The 17,285-nt window shown below is 41.8% G+C and overlaps 1 protein-coding gene and 1 long non-coding RNA gene across 3 annotated transcripts in view; one reads left to right on the top strand and one right to left on the bottom strand.

Annotated features, from left to right (window-relative positions):
• The window catches only part of TYR (tyrosinase), a 43,918-nt gene extending 29,847 nt beyond the window's left edge, over positions 1–14,071 (top strand). The window contains 2 exon segments of the mRNA NM_001323239.1: positions 9,449–9,630; positions 13,596–14,071. Of these exon segments, the coding sequence (NP_001310168.1) occupies positions 9,449–9,630; positions 13,596–13,819 (406 nt within the window). The 3' untranslated portion in view covers positions 13,820–14,071.
• Positions 14,072–14,703: 632 nt separating this feature from the next.
• LOC107308458 (uncharacterized) lies at positions 14,704–16,795 on the bottom strand. Of its 2 annotated transcripts, XR_001552811.2 has the most exons (3): positions 15,550–16,795; positions 15,267–15,380; positions 14,704–15,123 (listed from the first exon to the last, which is right to left on the bottom strand). It is a non-coding gene; the product is annotated as an uncharacterized LOC107308458 (long non-coding RNA). The 2 variants fall into 2 exon arrangements; XR_001552810.2 differs by lacking the exon at positions 15,550–16,795 and having other exon boundaries at positions 15,267–15,543.
• Positions 16,796–17,285: the final 490 nt, after the last annotated feature.

Below are 17,285 nucleotides of genomic sequence, written 5' to 3'. Positions count from 1 at the left end.
AGAGGTCGACACTCACCTCACCATAGCCTCCTTTAAGGAGTTGTAGTGATAAGGTCTCCCCTGAGTCTCCTCTTTTCCACAATGAGCAGTCCCAGCTCCTTCAGCAGCTCCCCATAAGACTTGTGCTCCAGAACCCTCACAGCTTCGTTGCCCTTCTCCAGATATTCTCCAGGGCCTCAGTGTCTTTCTTGCAGTGAGGGGCCTAAAGCTGAATGCAGTACTCAAGGTACAGCCTCACACCATCATCTCTCATTTATCTCTTGTTTTTAACAGTGCTGAGCAATATTGGAGACCCAGACATGAATGAGAGATTAATTTTATCAAAAAATTACCAAGGATTTATAGCGAGAGGTGAAAGAACACCACTATTTTAAAGGAACAAGAATTTCTCTCTTGAAACTAGGTAGAGGCATTGCTGACTTTCAATGGTATTAAGGGACTGGCTTGACTAAGAAAAGTGTTAAGAGTTTGGATCACTTTTTTTTACCAAACCTGAGCCCATCTATGTCCAACCTAAACTCACTCTTTTTTCCAGCTAAGCAAGTTAATGTAGGAGTTAGTTTGCCCTATCAATAAACAAGTTACAATGAGGCACTATCTATTCCTACACTAGACAGTATTCGCATTCACATTCCTCTGCACAGATTCCTACTCAAATTGCAACACTCAGCTCCTGCTTTTATTGTCATAAACGATGTGTCATGGTCAGCTTATCCATTATCTCCTTCTCCAGTAGGAATAAAGCTCTTTATGTTGTAATCCGTCAGCAACCCAGCAAGAATAAACTGGGCTCAGCAGTTGTTGGTTCAGCCTACAGCATTTTCTACAAAGAGAGAAAACAAGAATCAGTCAGTGAGATTCACTGAGTGGCAAAATGGGTTGACAACGAGTTAGGCTTTGTTGTTTGAGAGGTGTGCTTCAAGGCTTAAATGCAATGCAGTTGAAGCCTCAAGCAGCTCTCCTCTTAGAGAGGAGCAGCACTTACTCCTACACTGCCAGCAGCCAGCTCTGCTCAGGACTGTTTTGTCTCAATCCTCTTTTGGACTCAGGTCCCTGAGCAGCTTTTTCTCATGATAAACTTTGGAGAAGCTGCTGCATTTTGTGTTCTAGAAGAGGAGTACTTGGAGCACTGCCTAATTACAGGAGCAAAGACTGGAAGCTGTGCAGCCCTGAAGCAGATCTTTTGTATTCCCTTAATCCCATAGAGGTGTTGAGGGCATTATAAAGATAAGAGGAAAGCTGCTCTATATCAATTTGGTAGATGGAATATTAAAATATCACATCTGCACAGCAATGAAACAACCTTGATTTTTTTTCATAAAGTGGGACATGAGCAAATAAAGTAGTGTTGAATATATTGCAGATGGGGATTATAATGTTGGATTATACCTTTACTGTCTCTTTCTCTCTTGTTTCCTCAATCTGATGCTCTCCAAGTACCCAGGTTGTGCAGTGCCATAAATGAGAGCAAAGGAAGTGGAAGAAAGTACAGATTTTTGTAGTGGGATGGAGAAGCAGAGCTATGCCAAGATCCTCAGGCACCACACAGCTCCCTCAGCCCTGGTGGTACTTCATAACAAGTGGGAAGGTGTCAGCCTGGTGCACATTGCCTTGACTCAGCCAGAGAACAGTCTTTGGGGAGGCAGCCTGCACTTTAGCTGCATAAGTAGGGGGCTTTGTGACACTGGCACATTGATACTCGGTGTGCAGGTGGCCTGGTCCACTGTGGTCTATGAGAACTAAAAAACCCTTCTGGTCAGACGTGGAATAAAGGGAAACAATAAGGCAGGACAGATCTTCACTGAAAATGAATACTCACATTTCAGACGCATATGATTGATCTAAATGAGAATATGTGTTTCAAGACAAAACTCAGAAGCACAGCTTTGCATGAAGGAACAGCTCCATTGGGCTAAAACATCCTCTTTCATCTGTTTTGTGCAAGTCTATGTTTAAAATGAGTGGCTGTCAAATTTGCTAGCCCAGTAGTGTTAACAGCTCCATGTTCTCAGGTCCAAACTGTATTGAGATTGAATATATATTCCTGATAGGCTCATATATACATAGTACATACATGTATATGAATATGTACATATACATCAAAAAAGAAAATACAGCATTTGCAAATGCCAACAGTATGAACAACTTCATCCTCTTTTTCTCTATGCACAATCAGGATGAAAGCCTAATAATGGAAAATATAGCTATATATATATATGCATATATAGAATCTGAATTTCCTAGTTACTGGCTGTCTCTGGTTCTTCTCTTCCCTAGGCTGAACAGACCCAGGTTATTCAGCCTTTCCTCATACGGGAGGCCCTCTGCTTGACTCCTAGGAGATCAATGTATTTTTTGAACTGGAGAGCCCTGAACTGGACTCTATAGTCTACATGTAAACTCAGCAGGGTAGGGTAGAGGGGGAGGATCACTTCTCTCAACCTGCTGGTCATGCTCTTTTTAATTCACCCAAAAAACCACATACACATATACATGGTTCTCTCCACTAGCTAGTCTGGAAACTGATCTAGAGGTAATTTGGTAGTGGTACCACAAGGGTAAGCACCAAAACCCAGGACAGTCCTCAGCACTGACTCAATATGAGGAGTCACAGCTTTGGAGGCATTGGCTGGGTTTCTTACAATAATTGAGGGCAGCAAGTTAATTTTTAATCAGACACTTGCATTATGACAGCTTCAATTTGTTTACAACCAGCCTGAGAGACCCTGTACTGTCTTTAGCCAACTTAAAAGAAAAAAATGACACTGCAATATAACTGCATACATTGGCAAGGAGGGCAGTGCCTTGACATTACAACCTCTGCATTAGCATCTCTTCCAGTACCAGAGTACCAATGTTTCTCCTAAATGCTTGGAACAGGAATTACCTGAAGTGACTTTGTATTATCAGGTGGATAGTGCCAACTTTTAAAGTGATGACTACTGTGTAATCACAGTCTTCATACTGGCATTTCAGCTTCCCTCAATTTGTTTCCTTTTCCCTTTATTTCCAAATGCTAATATAAGTTGCTTGCCAGATTTCTTTTACAGAATGTCAGATCTCATGATTGTGAAATGAATTCTATAGACGAGCTCTAAGTAACAACGTTCTGCCTTCCTTCTACTGTAGTGAGCCTGACCTTGTCTCGGTCTTGCAAACATAAATCAGGAATGAAAGGTTCCCTTTCAAGTTTGGTGCAGCCAGTGACATGGGTATATATTTGAATGTGATGAAGTTATTAGTGGCTTGCCAAGCTGCTATGTAGCAGCTAAACTGTTAGTATTCATCCATATACCTTAGCAGAGGTGCATGGACGTATCAGGCTAATGAAAAACAAAGGGCACAGCTCCATAGATGCTTTAAATCAGCATAACTAACTGGTATATAACCACCATAGCTAACCTCTCAATGCTACCTGGAGGTGCTCAGCTCTGTTCCTCTTTTGTACAGACCACCAAGTAAAAGCGTAACACATAAGGTGCGGGATTTTATCTCACCTCAACTAACCTGAAATAAATGGAAATAAATGAGAAGTTAGTATTTAAACCAAATCAGTTCCTTAACCCTAGTTATGACAAGGTTGCACAATCACATACGAGGAAGCTGAGGACAAGAAAATAGGGGAAAGCAAGAATTTATCTTGAGACACAGATTGACTGTGGACCTTCACCATAAGGGCAGCACTGTCCTTCTACTGGGGATATAGATGTTTATGTTGGCATGGAATGTGTGTGGAGGTACTGAAACTTCATCTTCCTCCTTTCCCTCTCTCTAGATGTCCTTAATTGCAAGGTAAAACACATGACTTGAACCTCTTGTGGAAAAGCTTGCTAAACATCCAGTTGGGTTTACACTATGTGTCACTTCTCTGTGGTGGTACAATAGGAAGAAATTGCTAATAGCAGCTATCGGTCTGGTTTCTCTTCCTACGCTGCAATCAAACATAGCTTTGTGCATGACAGTGGAGGCACGCTGACTGGAAATGGCTCTTCAAAATCATGAAGAAAATACCAATTCTTGTTGTAATACTTTACTTCTTTTCCCAGGCTTTAAGATTGCCTTGTTGTGAGCTGTATCTTTTTTTTTTTTTTTTTTTCAGAGCACACAACATTAGCTAGAACAGAAAGAAGTTATGCAGCCTACATACAGCAGTACTGCTTATACTCCGCTTGATATTTCCCACTGGCAAAATAAACCCATTTATTTCTTGACTCATCCTTTCATTAGCTATAATCCCATTGCATATATTATTCATAGAATAATATGAATCCAGAAATATATATTGGTGCCCTTTTAAAAATCATCCTCAAATCAATCTAATTCCCCCCAACACTCCTTCTAAACCAAGTTTTTTTTTTCAATTAATTTTCTTCTATGGCTCATGTCATTTCATGTTGTATAAGCTCATATGTATGGAGCAGGATAAGGAAAATAATCAGGTCTATTTATACACAATCAAATTGAAGTGATATATCCATGTCTTTTACTGATGGCTTTAATTTTCTCTGTAAAAGCATCTTACCATGCGAAAACTCTTTACGAAAGCAAAGTATATTTCGTCAGACTGAAAATTTAAACTACTAAAGCATCAACATACCTGGTGGGTGTCTTTATTTTTTGTTACCATATGTCAGCACTTTACAGTAGCAGCACTGGGACACAAAGGTATTAAACTCTGACTGAACCAAAGAGTTTAAGTGATAGAGAATTTAGCACAACCTTAGATAAATTATTTAAATGAGAACACTGAGCCTTCTTTTAGCCTAAATATGTCTGAATAAAACTATTCTGCAGCATTAAAATACTGTTCATAAATGTCAAAAATAATCTTTGCATTGACTATTGACCAGCAGTTCTAATATCTTAAATATTTACCATTACAACAATCCTGTTTAAAAACAATTTTTACTCTGGAAATGCAGTACAGAGTGACGGAGACTCTTTGGGCTTTGAACATGAGATAGGGCCTCTTTCAAAATTCATGTTATTTTTCTATCCTTTTTTATTCCCTAACCTCTTTGGACATGCAATTTGGGCACTTTGATTTCTTCAGTACAAGGGAGCAGTGTTCCAGATAGAAATAGTCCTTGCTGCAATCTACATAGAGCTATTTCTAAAGCCTTTAAATAAATGCTACTTATTCTGAGTTACTTTTGCTTGTCACTGAAGACATGCAAAGGACATTAAGGTTATCACAAGATTGATTTCCATTCCAGTTAGTCCATTTCCATATTTTAAATTTCTATTTCCTAAATCCTGATTGCCTGCGACCTTTCTAGATAAGTGCTGCCACCTTCATTCCCTGCCATTACAGGAGATTCTTACATGTTGCACGCACAAACTACCCTTCAGTAAGCCACCAGGATGTATAAAGTGAAGGGAATTGGCTTGATCCACAAGCCACAGTGATTTCAAGTAGGTTGGGAAATATGCAATTTGGGAAAGATGAAACTAAGAATTAAAGATAGCTTTTTAAAATCAGAGGGCTGGAGCAGCTGTCCCACAAAGAAGAGAGCTGGGCCTGTTCATCCTGGAGAAGAGAAGGCTCCAGGGAGACCTCACTGTAGTCTTCCAATACTTAAAGGAAATTACAGACTGGAAGGAGACCAACTTTTTACATGGTGTGACATGAACAGGCCAACAGAAAACTGTTTTAAACTGAAAGAGGAAAGATTTATATTAGATATTATGGGGAAATTATTTACTCATTCATGCTGAGGCACTGGCACAGACTACCCAGAAAAGCTGTGGATACCCCATTAGTGGAGGTACTTAAGGCCAGGTTGGATGGGGCCCTGGGCAGTCTGATCCAGCGGGGGAAAACCCTGCCCACAACAGAGGGTTGGAACAGAATGATCTTTTAGTTCTCTTCCAGTCCAAGTCATTCTATGATTCAGTGCAAGAAGGAGAGCCTGTTCTACTCAATTTGCTCGCTCTTCCAAAATTTTTGTGACAGTCAAGTTCAAGCTCTGAATGCTTTCATCCTACAAATAACATAAGGAGGGAAATGACAGATAAAAAGATACTTCTTTGCACAGTTCCTAGGAAAGGCCAATGTATTTGTTTCTTCTTCCATTTCCTGTAGATAAACAGACAATAACCCACGTATTTTGTACAGTAATTTCCCTCTCCCTTCTCCTCTTCATGCTAGTGAGGATTTATGGTTTATCATCTCCACTAGATCCCAGCGTAGGTCCTCCTAATTTCCATTCTATGAATAAAATTTCCAATTGCTTTTGATGTTCTTCTCTTCTTTCCTTTATCCCGCTTTGTATATCCCACCACTCTCTCATCCCATCTGTTCTTTTTAGCACTGCCAGCATCTCCCAGATGATGCCAATCTAGCTGGAAATGCAATGCTAAAAATGTCTCCATGTCTAGAAAATGTCACCGTGACCTGTGCAACTAACTAATTGTCTGCCTGTCCTCTGTGTCTACATGCTGAAGAAGAAATTAGTTGGACAGACATTTCCCTCATTGAACTTCCGTCCACCATATTTTTGGAAGTAGAAAAAATAAGGAGATTGGATATCACGGAGCCCTGACTCATTAGCTTTCTTTTTGGTACCGTTATTTTCATAATGCCAAGCAATAGAATAAAATGGCCTTTCAGTTTTCTTTTTACTGCTTTGTTAAGCTCTCGGGGCAAAGGAGTGTGCAGAGGTTGATGTAAAGAAGATATAAAAGCTGTAGTTTTGCCAAGATAATCAAGAAATCCAAGAAGTTCAGATCTGCCACTCTACCACTAACCTGGTTTTTACCAGAAACATAATCATTTTGCAAAGGGAGCAGCTAATTGTATCAGCACTTTTTCTCTCCGCATGAGGATTTCCTTCTGCAGCCCTAAGCTCTTCCAAGTTTGCAGCTACTGAAAAAAAGCATGCAAAATGAGCGTATATTTTCAAGGTAGAAGGTTATTCTATAGGGTGTTATTCTATAACACAGCAGTTTTAAGGGAAGAAAACAAAATTTTCTCTCCATGGAAAGTGGAACAACTGATGATCAAATAGTCTTTACCTGGGATGTATAAAATTTAGTGGTCCCAATATTCCAAAACAAAAGACTGGTCATTGTTTTACTTGACATGTAGTTGTAGAATCCCAAAGGCCTTTCAATTAAAGCAACTAACCAATGGCAGAATATTAGGCTACATCGAGACTCCAGTTTTCCTTAAAAGAGTATGAAAGCAATTAACAACATCAGTCTGGGAATCATGAAATGTAACTGTGTGAATTGTCCAACATGCTTGTGCATCAGCACAACATACTAGTAATTAGAGATGTATGATTGCATCTAAATCTCAAAACCGGCTGTAAGAGTCAGGAATTCGGTGCCCCTGCTACAGCTAAAGAAGCTTGCTTTTTAATGTGGGAGCCATACTGCAAACAGAAGAATCCAAAGCATATGCGATCATTTCCATGGAAATGCTTTGCAGTTGCATTCTATTTAAAAGATTACCGGCCTAAGAATTCTTGAAACTGCTTATGAAATTGAGGCATTTAAGTCATCCAGAGAGAACGCTGCATTTCAGAGCATGTCATACAGAGTTATTTCAGGAGAATGACAACTTCTAGCTCTGAGCTGTGTGCTCATCAGTTCTACAAATTTTCAAAATGTGGCTGCTCAGCATCTTCAAAAAAGCAGACCCCAAGAAGTACTTTAGACTGGGCATTCAGAAGTTAGGGCATAGATCATGAGGAGACATCCAAAATATGAACAAAGTTATGCCATCATCATAAAATATTACCATGTTCCTACATCCAAACCACCGCTGTGCCTCTACTAGTCCTGTGATGCAGAGAAGAGCTGTTTCAGCTCTCATCTACGACTGCTAGGAAAAGAAAAATGCATTGGTAGTGAGAGTGCCTTGACCAAAACAGAAGCAAAAGGCAGACAGTGTAATGACAGCAGTCCCATGCCCAACTTCCACCCAGGCTAGAGTAATGGCCTGATTTCCTTTATATTCTATGCCTTTTTCAATGATTATTGATTTTCCTTGTGACATTCTCTAAAGATGTAATGTGATTACAGACTTTCTGTTCAAAAATTCTCATGATAAGTGCAGCTGAAGCCTTGATGTCACTGTTTAAATTTATCTATCTATCTGAAAACTTCAGCTGAATATTATTATTCTGACAAGGGTTTTTCTAGACAGAGCTGATGAAATTTAACTGAAGATGAGAGCTACAAATGAAGATTTTAATCAAGATTAATATCTGCATTACTAAAGGTTGACAAGGTGGATAAACATAGTGGCTCTTTCATCTACTAAATCTTTTGATCTTAATAAAGAACCAAGTTTATGGCTGAGGCTCTGTTTTAATGACGAAGGGCATTAATTTTGGTGGGATAAACAGAGTGTTTCTCAATATTTCTGCCTAATGACAGGAGGTAAAATTCTACTTGCAGAGTTTTCAGACGCTCCACAGATTGCATTCAGGTTCAGCAGCAGCCATAACCATTGGTATGTTATCGGTTTTATTACAGAACCAAAACATAGCATCATACCAGATGCTCTGAGAAAAACAGTTCCATTCCAGATGAAAGTAAGGCAGTGGGAGAGGATCTGAGGACTGAAACAAGGTGAAGAACTGAGAAGACAAAGCTCAAGCAGAAAAGGAGAGCTGAGAATGTTTTGGAGGGCTGTTGATTTTGCTTTTCAAATATATCCAGCAGTTCACTTGAAAAAGCCAACACAAACTGTCCTGTCCCTGTAGTGCAGTATTTCAGCTTTCTCCCTCCCTTTTAAAATATTCAGAACCGTATTAGGAGACAGCTAAACAGACAAACCTTTGGCAGAGATAAATGGAAAAGCATAGCTGAGGTCAGAGGTGCTGATAACACCTACTGCGGGAGAAAGCTTCTTTCCTGACTGCACATCGACTTTATCAAGCTTTTGGTTTCATACAGCCTATCCTTTCTTCCTAAGATATTTCCAGCCTCTTTGTACTGTTACATCAGCCATGGAATATCCATACTTTAATGCAGGAATGCAAATCCCTAGTTACAGCGGGTGGAAAATAAAGGAAGGGTAGTGGGACTGAACAGCTGGGTACAAGACCACCCAAAAAGAGCCACAAGAGTTTCTGAGAGTGGCAAGGAAGCACTGAAGTCTTTAATTCTGCTCTCTGTATCTCACAGCCTTGCAAATTACTGAGCAAAAACTTCAGTCAGGTCATAGTGACACAGTGAATTGCACTTGTGGGATTTAAAAGCCTCTCTGCAGCCCTGAAGTCCTTTGCTTTTCATATGCTTGCACAAGAACTCAGTGCTGAAGAAGCTAACCACAAACGACTTGGGAAGTATAATACACACAAACATAAATCTTTGAATGCCACTTCTCAAGAGTTCAAAAAGAAAAATTATCAACCTTTTTCTTCCTTTTTATCTTCAAGAAGAAAATTTCTGCCAGTCTCCTCCATTAACAGACATGCTTTTTCTTTTACAGCATTTTTGAGCGCTGGTTAAGAAGACACAGACCCATGCTAGAAGTCTACCCAGCAGCCAACGCACCCATTGGGCACAATAGAGAAAATTACATGGTTCCCTTTATCCCTCTTTACAGAAATGGAGAATTTTTTATATCATCAAGGGAGTTGGGGTATGACTACGAGTATTTGCAAGAACCAGGTAACTCTGCAATTTTAAGTAGATGTCAAATTTGTTGTTTATCTCATGGAATATGTCTGCAGAATGACAATATGTTTAAATGCTGCCTATGTATATGCAATACAGATATAAATCCTTCTATTTCTCATTTTTCCATATTTTAGTTACAAATTATGCCTGCATGTTTTCACATTTCTCATCTGGTGATACACAGAGCCAACCTAACTCTATTAGAAAAGTCCCAGTCAAAAAGGAATCACTAACACCAGTCATTATCTATCCTAGCTTCACCACAATCTGAATATGGCCCAAAGGATCAGCTTATGAACAGGACAGGGGAGAAAAACAGATGGATTCTGAATCTGCTGTTTCCCCAGCTCAGCTGATAACACATAACAGAGAATGGCCTGGGTTGCAATGATCACCCAGTTTCAACCCCCCTGCTATGTGCAGGGTTGCCAACCACTACTAGACGAGGCTGCCCAGAGCCATATCCACCCTGGCCTTGGATGCCTCCAGGAACTGATCCCCCTTCTCTCTTGTTCTATTGTTAAATAGCAATCTGTTGACATTGTGCTCGCCCTGTCATTATTTATACAGAACACAAGAGAATCATTCATAACGATAATTTCATTTAATCAAATGAATTTTGCTCTCATTGGTAATAGTTATGACTTCCATTGCTATTCAGAGATAGCTTTGACCTGGGTGTCTTGGCCAGTCTTAAGCACTGATAGGGAAGAGGTCTTTGGGGAAGCTTCAGTAAGGCAGGTCTTGTGCTTAGGGCACTAGATTTTGTGGCTTCTAGTGTCCTCCTTGTTTAATGAAGAAGCTAAATTCTGCTACAGATACAAAATTACTTATTATCCAAAAGATACTCATGTGGTGGGGTGCAGTCGTTTTTGCAGTGCATTAGCCACAGAACAAACAGCACATGTTTGGTTTCCCTGTTTTAGGCAGAACAATTTCTCTTCATTTGAAAGGCAATTAAGGGTGAGAAGTCCAATAATTCTGTAGCAAAAGCACCAGGGACATTTCAGCAGTGCTAGCGTTCTACTTGTTTTCTTGTTCTCTTTATCAAAGCACTATCAATTATCATAGCATCTCTGTTTTTACAGTACAGTTTGCTTACTGATGGAGATGTACGGTTTTGCATACTGTGTTAAACTATGACATCCTGATTTATTTTATTCAATTCTCAAGTAAAATCTAGCTTGTGATTTAGCAAGCAAATGCATTTTTGGCTACTTTATGACTAAGGAATCTTCTCTCCCAGATAATTGTTAAGGTCTTTTATTAATATAATACTGACATGAAAGTCATTATTTCCTGTAATATTCTGTAACGAAACTTGACCAACTCTACTTACTCAGAAAGAAAACAAACTAATAAATATTTCAAATATAGTCTCAAAGTTATTACATATTTATGTCTGATTACAAGCATTTTTATGCTTTTGTTCATGCCGCCGTAATTTAATTCCTGACCACCAAGACTATAAATAAATATATATATATGTATATATAAATGAAAACCACTAGTTTCGGAAAACCACATTATTCCTAGAACTGTACATCTAAAAATGTGCCAAGTACTGTGACAGCCAGAAATACTGAGTTCTGAATTGGTTCTGCTCAAAGAAGCAAACTGTAAATTATTTACCACTTAGCAATTCATTTCTGTTGCCTTCCAATCTCTTGCCTTTACCCAGGAGAGCATTTTCCTTAGAAAATGAAATTCTTATTAAATTTGGTCTATGTTTCTAATAAAGAGGCAAGGAAAGTAGCTTCTTAATTACTTTGAAAGATCAACACAAAGAGTGAAATTCAAACTCATTTGGAAAGCCCAGATAATCCCCAGACAAGGGGCTCAACCCCTTGTTAATCTCACTGAGAAGATGAAAGCTAAAGCTATTTCTTATCTGAAGGAAGGCACTGGTTACAAGTGGAAAATGGCCCAGAATCTCAAAATACAGAATGGATTTTCTCAGCATTTCAATGTTTAAACCCAAATTGTTCTCTAGAGAAGAACGATGGGTTCTGGTTAAGAGGAACATAAAAGTGAACAGGAATTTCTTAGAGGAAATGAAGCAAGAAAGCCTGCTGGCTCCCTCTGAAATCTCTTGCATACTCAAGGATGTACAGAAAGCATATGGCTTGGAAGCCAGGAGTTATTAGACACACAGGAAAAAATTAGAAAGGAAAAAAGAATATTAGCAGTGAAAATGTGAGTAGTCAGGAAAAGGTAGCAGAGCCTCCAAATGAGAAGGAAGAGGAAAAAACAGAGGAGAGGGATCAGGGCAAAGTAAGTAACTAGCACAACAAAACATCTAAAGAAAGCAGGCAGTGGTTGTCAAGAGGTGGCTGTTGGCTTTGAGCTAGTTAGAGGAACTGTACAGACTGAGGCGGAATGCAGGAGGAAGGCATGTTTAACTGACCATCAGTATTTAAGAAAATACATTAATTTCTCCAGCTTTGAGAAGTGACATCTCTTCATCTCAATGTCATGCTGTGTTTTACCAGGTAGTTTAGGTTTCCAAATAATACTTATGGGAGAGAAAGACTGCTGTTTCTGTTTCACAAAGATGATCACCTCCCTTATAAAGACAGGCTGAGGGAGCTGGGCTTGTTCAGCCTGGAGAAAAGAAGGCTGCGGGGTGACCTCATTGCAGCCTTTCAGTACCTAAACCCACTAACAGGATGGGAGTCAACTCTTTGAAAGGGTTGATAGCAGCAGGACAAGGAGAAATTTTTTTAAGTCGAAGAAGGAAAGATTTCTGTTGTGTGTCAGGAGGAAGTTCTTTACTATGAGTGGTGAGGTGCTGGAACAGCTGCCCAAAGAGGTTGTGGATACCTTGTCCCTGGAGGTGTTCAAGGCCAGGTTGGATGGGGTCCTGGGCAGCCTGGTCCAGTATTAAATGTGGAGGCTGATGGCCCTGCCTGTGTCAGGGGGTTGGCGCTTCATGATCCTTGAGGTCCTTTCCAACCCGGCCCATTCCATGATTCTGTTGAAAGATGACGTACAGGTTTAGGAGGTCACAGTGAAATCTGTATCACAGATAATTTCAGCAGGGTGGGGAATTTTGTGATATTTTGCTTTTCTCCTTATCACAAAAGCCACACAAATTAAATATTTTCATAGCACAGATATTAAACAATGTGTATTCAAAAGCACCAAGAAGATACATGGGATTACTTCTGAGGGCACCAGTGAAACTGGAAGATGGAAGAAAAATATTTATAATGTCTGGAGAGTGCACCAAAGTTGTTGGAGGCTGAGTATCACTTCATGAAAGGATTATGAGAGGCTTAACCTGTTCTTAATCTCTTCCTTGTACTCAGCCTCAGTTACTGTTGTCAACAGATGATGAGCTAGCAGGACCTTTGCCCGTGCTGTACGTGATCTGACAGACCCTTTAGAAGGGTCTGTTGTGATACGACAAGGGGAAATGGTTTCAAACTGAAAGAGGAGAGATTTAAACTGGATATAAGATGATAGCTTTTTACAGTATGGGTGGTGAGGCACTGGCACAGGTTGCCTGGAGAGGTGGTGGATGCCACATCCCTGTAGACTCTGAAGCTGACGGCTGGATGGGACTCTGAGCACCTGATGGAGCTGTTGGTGTCCCTGTTCATTGCAGGGGAGTAGGACTAGATAGATGCCTTTTAAAGGTTTCTTCCAACACAAACGATTCAGTGATTTGATGATTCTATGATCCTTTTGCTTTCTATTCTTACGGCTTTCTCAAAACCATAAATAGCATTGGAAATAGTAAACTCAGTTCCTGTCAATTTCAACACAAAAAAATGGGGAAACATTAAGGACTGATGGAATTTGCCTAGAATTATTTGTAACCTTCAGACAATTTTCTTCACTTTAATAATCATTTTTCATTCTGAGCCTTCCAGTATTATCTGTTACACATTCTGTATACACTGGTACTGCATTGCATCATGTAAAAGGACCTCTGTTTTTCTCCTTTCTAGCACTTGGTTCTTTCCAGGACTTTTTAATCCCCTACCTCGAGCAAGCCCATCAGATCTGGCCCTGGCTGGTTGGTGCAGCTGTGATTGGAGGCTTAGTTACTGCTGTGATCTCTGCACTCATCCTGGCCTGCAGGAAGAAAAAAGCAGGAACTTCTCCAGAAATACAACCCTTACTCACAGAAAGTGAAGATTACAACAATATATCTTATCAATCCCATTTCTAAAGACCTCCAGTATCTCAGTGATGTTTCTAAGGTGCTAGTCAAGCATGCAGTGTTTATGTTTACAATGACCTTGTCGAGCTGTGCTGCATAAGCTGGCTGGGATCTCCCACCCCTTGTGCCCCTTGTAACACCCAGTCTTATAGTACCTTATCAGCTCCAGTCCTCCTAAATTTGTCATATTATTCAACGTTTCCATGCCACCCAAGGAAGAGAGTGTATTTCCAATGCTTGATTAAACGATGCTCCCATGAATTTGACTGGCTTTGGTGTTGCTTACTTAAATGTATAATTCTCTGATCTTTCTTGCGCTGTAATACCCATAGGCTCCAGTCCCACAGCTCCAATCCCACAGCCCAATCCACATGAAGGAATTCACAGGGCACACATAGGTGCAGGGATTTAGTGACAGGAACTCGATTGCACGATCAGTACTACGTTCACTCTGGTGTTCAGAGTTTAGTGAGAGAAATGTGCTGTCTGTGAGCAGAGTGAATGACCCATAGACACATTTTTCTTTCAGGATATAAACATTTTCCCTCCAGCTCCAGTAATGCCCTGTTTGTCGGTGATGGAATGCCATCAACAGCAGCAAGTGGGCTCTAAGGAACCACTTCTCACTTGTCTGAAACATTCCAGTTAGTCTTCTGCTAAATCATTTTCCATTTGTCTGGGGCAGAGAGGGTTGTTTTGTGGGGTTTTTTTTCAGAAATGAAACCTAGTTTGTGCACACCTCTCTTCAGTTTGACTTAGGGATGCTCAGGTTATGGCTGACTTGTGATTACTCAATAGCAAATTTCATACAGACAATCCATACCTGACAAAAGGTATATAATTACACAACAAGCTTTAAACTAAAAGAAATAATAGTTTTCAGAGACAGTGACTTCAACAGTGACAGTGACTTTAGTTCCAAAGCTTTTCTCAAGAAACATGAAGGTCACACAGTGATCTTTGTGGCTTAGCACTGGTAAGCTAGCCATGTTATGATTCACATGCGATGCCGTCCTTCCCCATCTGATCCCTTGTGGGATTCCCACAGGCTGTAGCTCTCTCAGCATTGCTCCAGCATGTCTCCATCCCATGGGCCCAGCCTTCAGGCACTGCTCCAGCACAGCCCCACAGGCAGCAGCTCCCCCAGCCTTCCGGCCCCACTGCGGGCTCCTCTCCAGGTGCTGCAGCTCTGGCCCAGGGCTGCTCCTATTGGGGTATCAATGGGCTGCTCCTCCGCCAGGCCTCATCCACTGCTGTGCTGTAGGCTCCTCCATGGCAGCATACACAGACCTTCTCCACATAGAGTGCATGGGCTGCAGGGAAAATTATAAACATTGTATCTATACAGATCACTAAGGAAATCAGGGAAAAAAGGAAAGAACCCAAAGTTTTCTCAAAGAGAAAATACAAGCAGGGGAACCAGCAAATGTGTGTGTGTGACTGTGTGCCCTCTCACCTCAGCCTCTGCTCACCATCCTGCTCTCCTCTGTCCGGGGCTAGCAGAAGACGAAGCTCCTTCCATCGTCTCCCTGTACTTCACCTCTCATTAGTGTCTGGATGACACAGGGAACTGCCAGATAACCTCTAGTTAGTGTCTGGGTGACACAAGGAACTGCCAGCTTTCTTCCTGCTGTGCCATGCCCGCAGCATCACCAATAGAGTTGCCAACAGCTGATGCGAAATCTGCAGCCCAGCTTGTGTTAATTTAATTACTTATCTTTGTATTGATGTCCTCATACCTAGAGGAGCATCTCCCCAGCTGAGCAGCAGAGGACAGGAGGTCTCCACACTCAGATGACGTCCTCCTCTAGGCCGCTGGCCCTCAAATAGAAATGAGGAGGACAGACAGTCAGTTGCATCACTGTCACCCACAAGTTTGTGCCCAGGCAACAACTCTTGCCTTCTCTTCCCTCTGTCCTATCACCTTATCTCGGCCTCACATAATAATCCTGCTCTCCATTGTCCGGGACTAGCAGAGGGCGCAGCTCATTCCATCATCTCCCCTTCTGACCATGTTGACGGTGTATGGGAGAACTGCCAACATTCTGCCTGCTGTGCCATGCCAACAGCAACACCAACACAGCGACCAGCAGCTGATGCCCAAATTGCAGCCTGGCTGGTGTTATTCTGATTACTTATCTTTGTCATATGATATGTGATATCTCTGTGGAAAGTTGGAGCATCTCTCCAGCTGAGCAACAGTAGACTGGAGATCTCCAAAGTCTGATGACGTCCTCCTCTGGGCCGCTGGCCCTCAAAGAGAATGGAGGAGGACACACAATCTGTGGCAACGCAGCCCTCCTTGCATCTCCGTCTAGGGCCCAGCCCTACCCGTTCCTGCCCTCTTTTCTGCCAACTCACCAGTGCCACAGCACAACATTGAGGTCTCCTCATGCCTATCTGGTGAGGGCTGCAGCTCTTTCTATCATTTCCATAAGCTGGTGGTGTCTCCAACGCGTTTGACACAGGTAACTGCCAGCATTCTGCCTGCTGTGCCATGCCCATGGCCTCACCAAAACAGGAGCCCCAAGCTGATGCCCATATTGCAGCCAGGCTTCTGATATTTTAATTACTTATCTTTGTATTGATGTCCTCATGGGTGGTGGAGCAACTCTCCAGCTGGGCAGCAGAGGACAGGAGGTCTCCACGCTCTGATGATGTCCTCCTTTGGGCCTCTGGCCCTCAAAGAGAAATGAGGAGAACAGACAGTCTTTTGCATCACTGTCACCCGCATGTCCGTGCCCAGGCCACAACTCTTGCCTTCTCTTCCCTCTGCCTTCTCACCTGAGCCTCTGCTCACCATCCTGCTCTCCTCTGTGTAGTGCTATCAGAGGGTGCAGCTCCTTCCATCGTCTCCCTGTGCCTTACCTCTTGTTCGTGTCTGGGTGACACAGGGAACTGTCTGCTTTCTGCCTGCTGCAACATGCCCGCAGCTTCATCAATAGAATTGCCACCAGCTAATGCAAAATCTGCAGCCCTGCTGGTGTTATATTAATTACTTATCTTTGTATTGATGTCCTCACAGCTAGTGGAGCATCACTCCAGCTGAGCAGCAGAGGACAGGAGTTCTCCACGCTCAGATGACGTCCTCCTCTGGGCCTCTGGCCCTCATAGAATGAGCAGGACCACAGACAACATGTTGCATCACAGCCACCCGCAAGTCCATGCCAGAGTCACAACACTTGCTTTCTCTTCCCTCTGTCCTATCACCTTATCTCGGCCTCACATCATAATCCTGCTCTCCACTGTCCGGGACTAGCAGAGGGCGCAGCTCCTTCCATCATCTCCCCGTTCTGACCATGTTGACGTTGCATGGGAGACACAGGGAACTGCCAACATTCTGCCTGCTGCACCATGCCAACAGCAACACCAACACAGCGACCAGCAGCTGATGCCCAAATTGCAGCCTGGCTGGTGTTATTTTGATTACTTATCTTTGTCATATGATATGTGATATCTCTGTGGAAAGTTGGAG

Source organism: Coturnix japonica, chromosome 1 (genome assembly GCF_054131305.1).
Source record: "Coturnix japonica strain WE chromosome 1, WE-NBRP24, whole genome shotgun sequence".
Taxonomy (NCBI): Eukaryota; Metazoa; Chordata; class Aves; order Galliformes; family Phasianidae; genus Coturnix; species Coturnix japonica.
The sequence above is the reverse complement of the archived record's forward strand: the minus strand, read 5'-3'. Positions and strand labels throughout refer to the sequence as shown.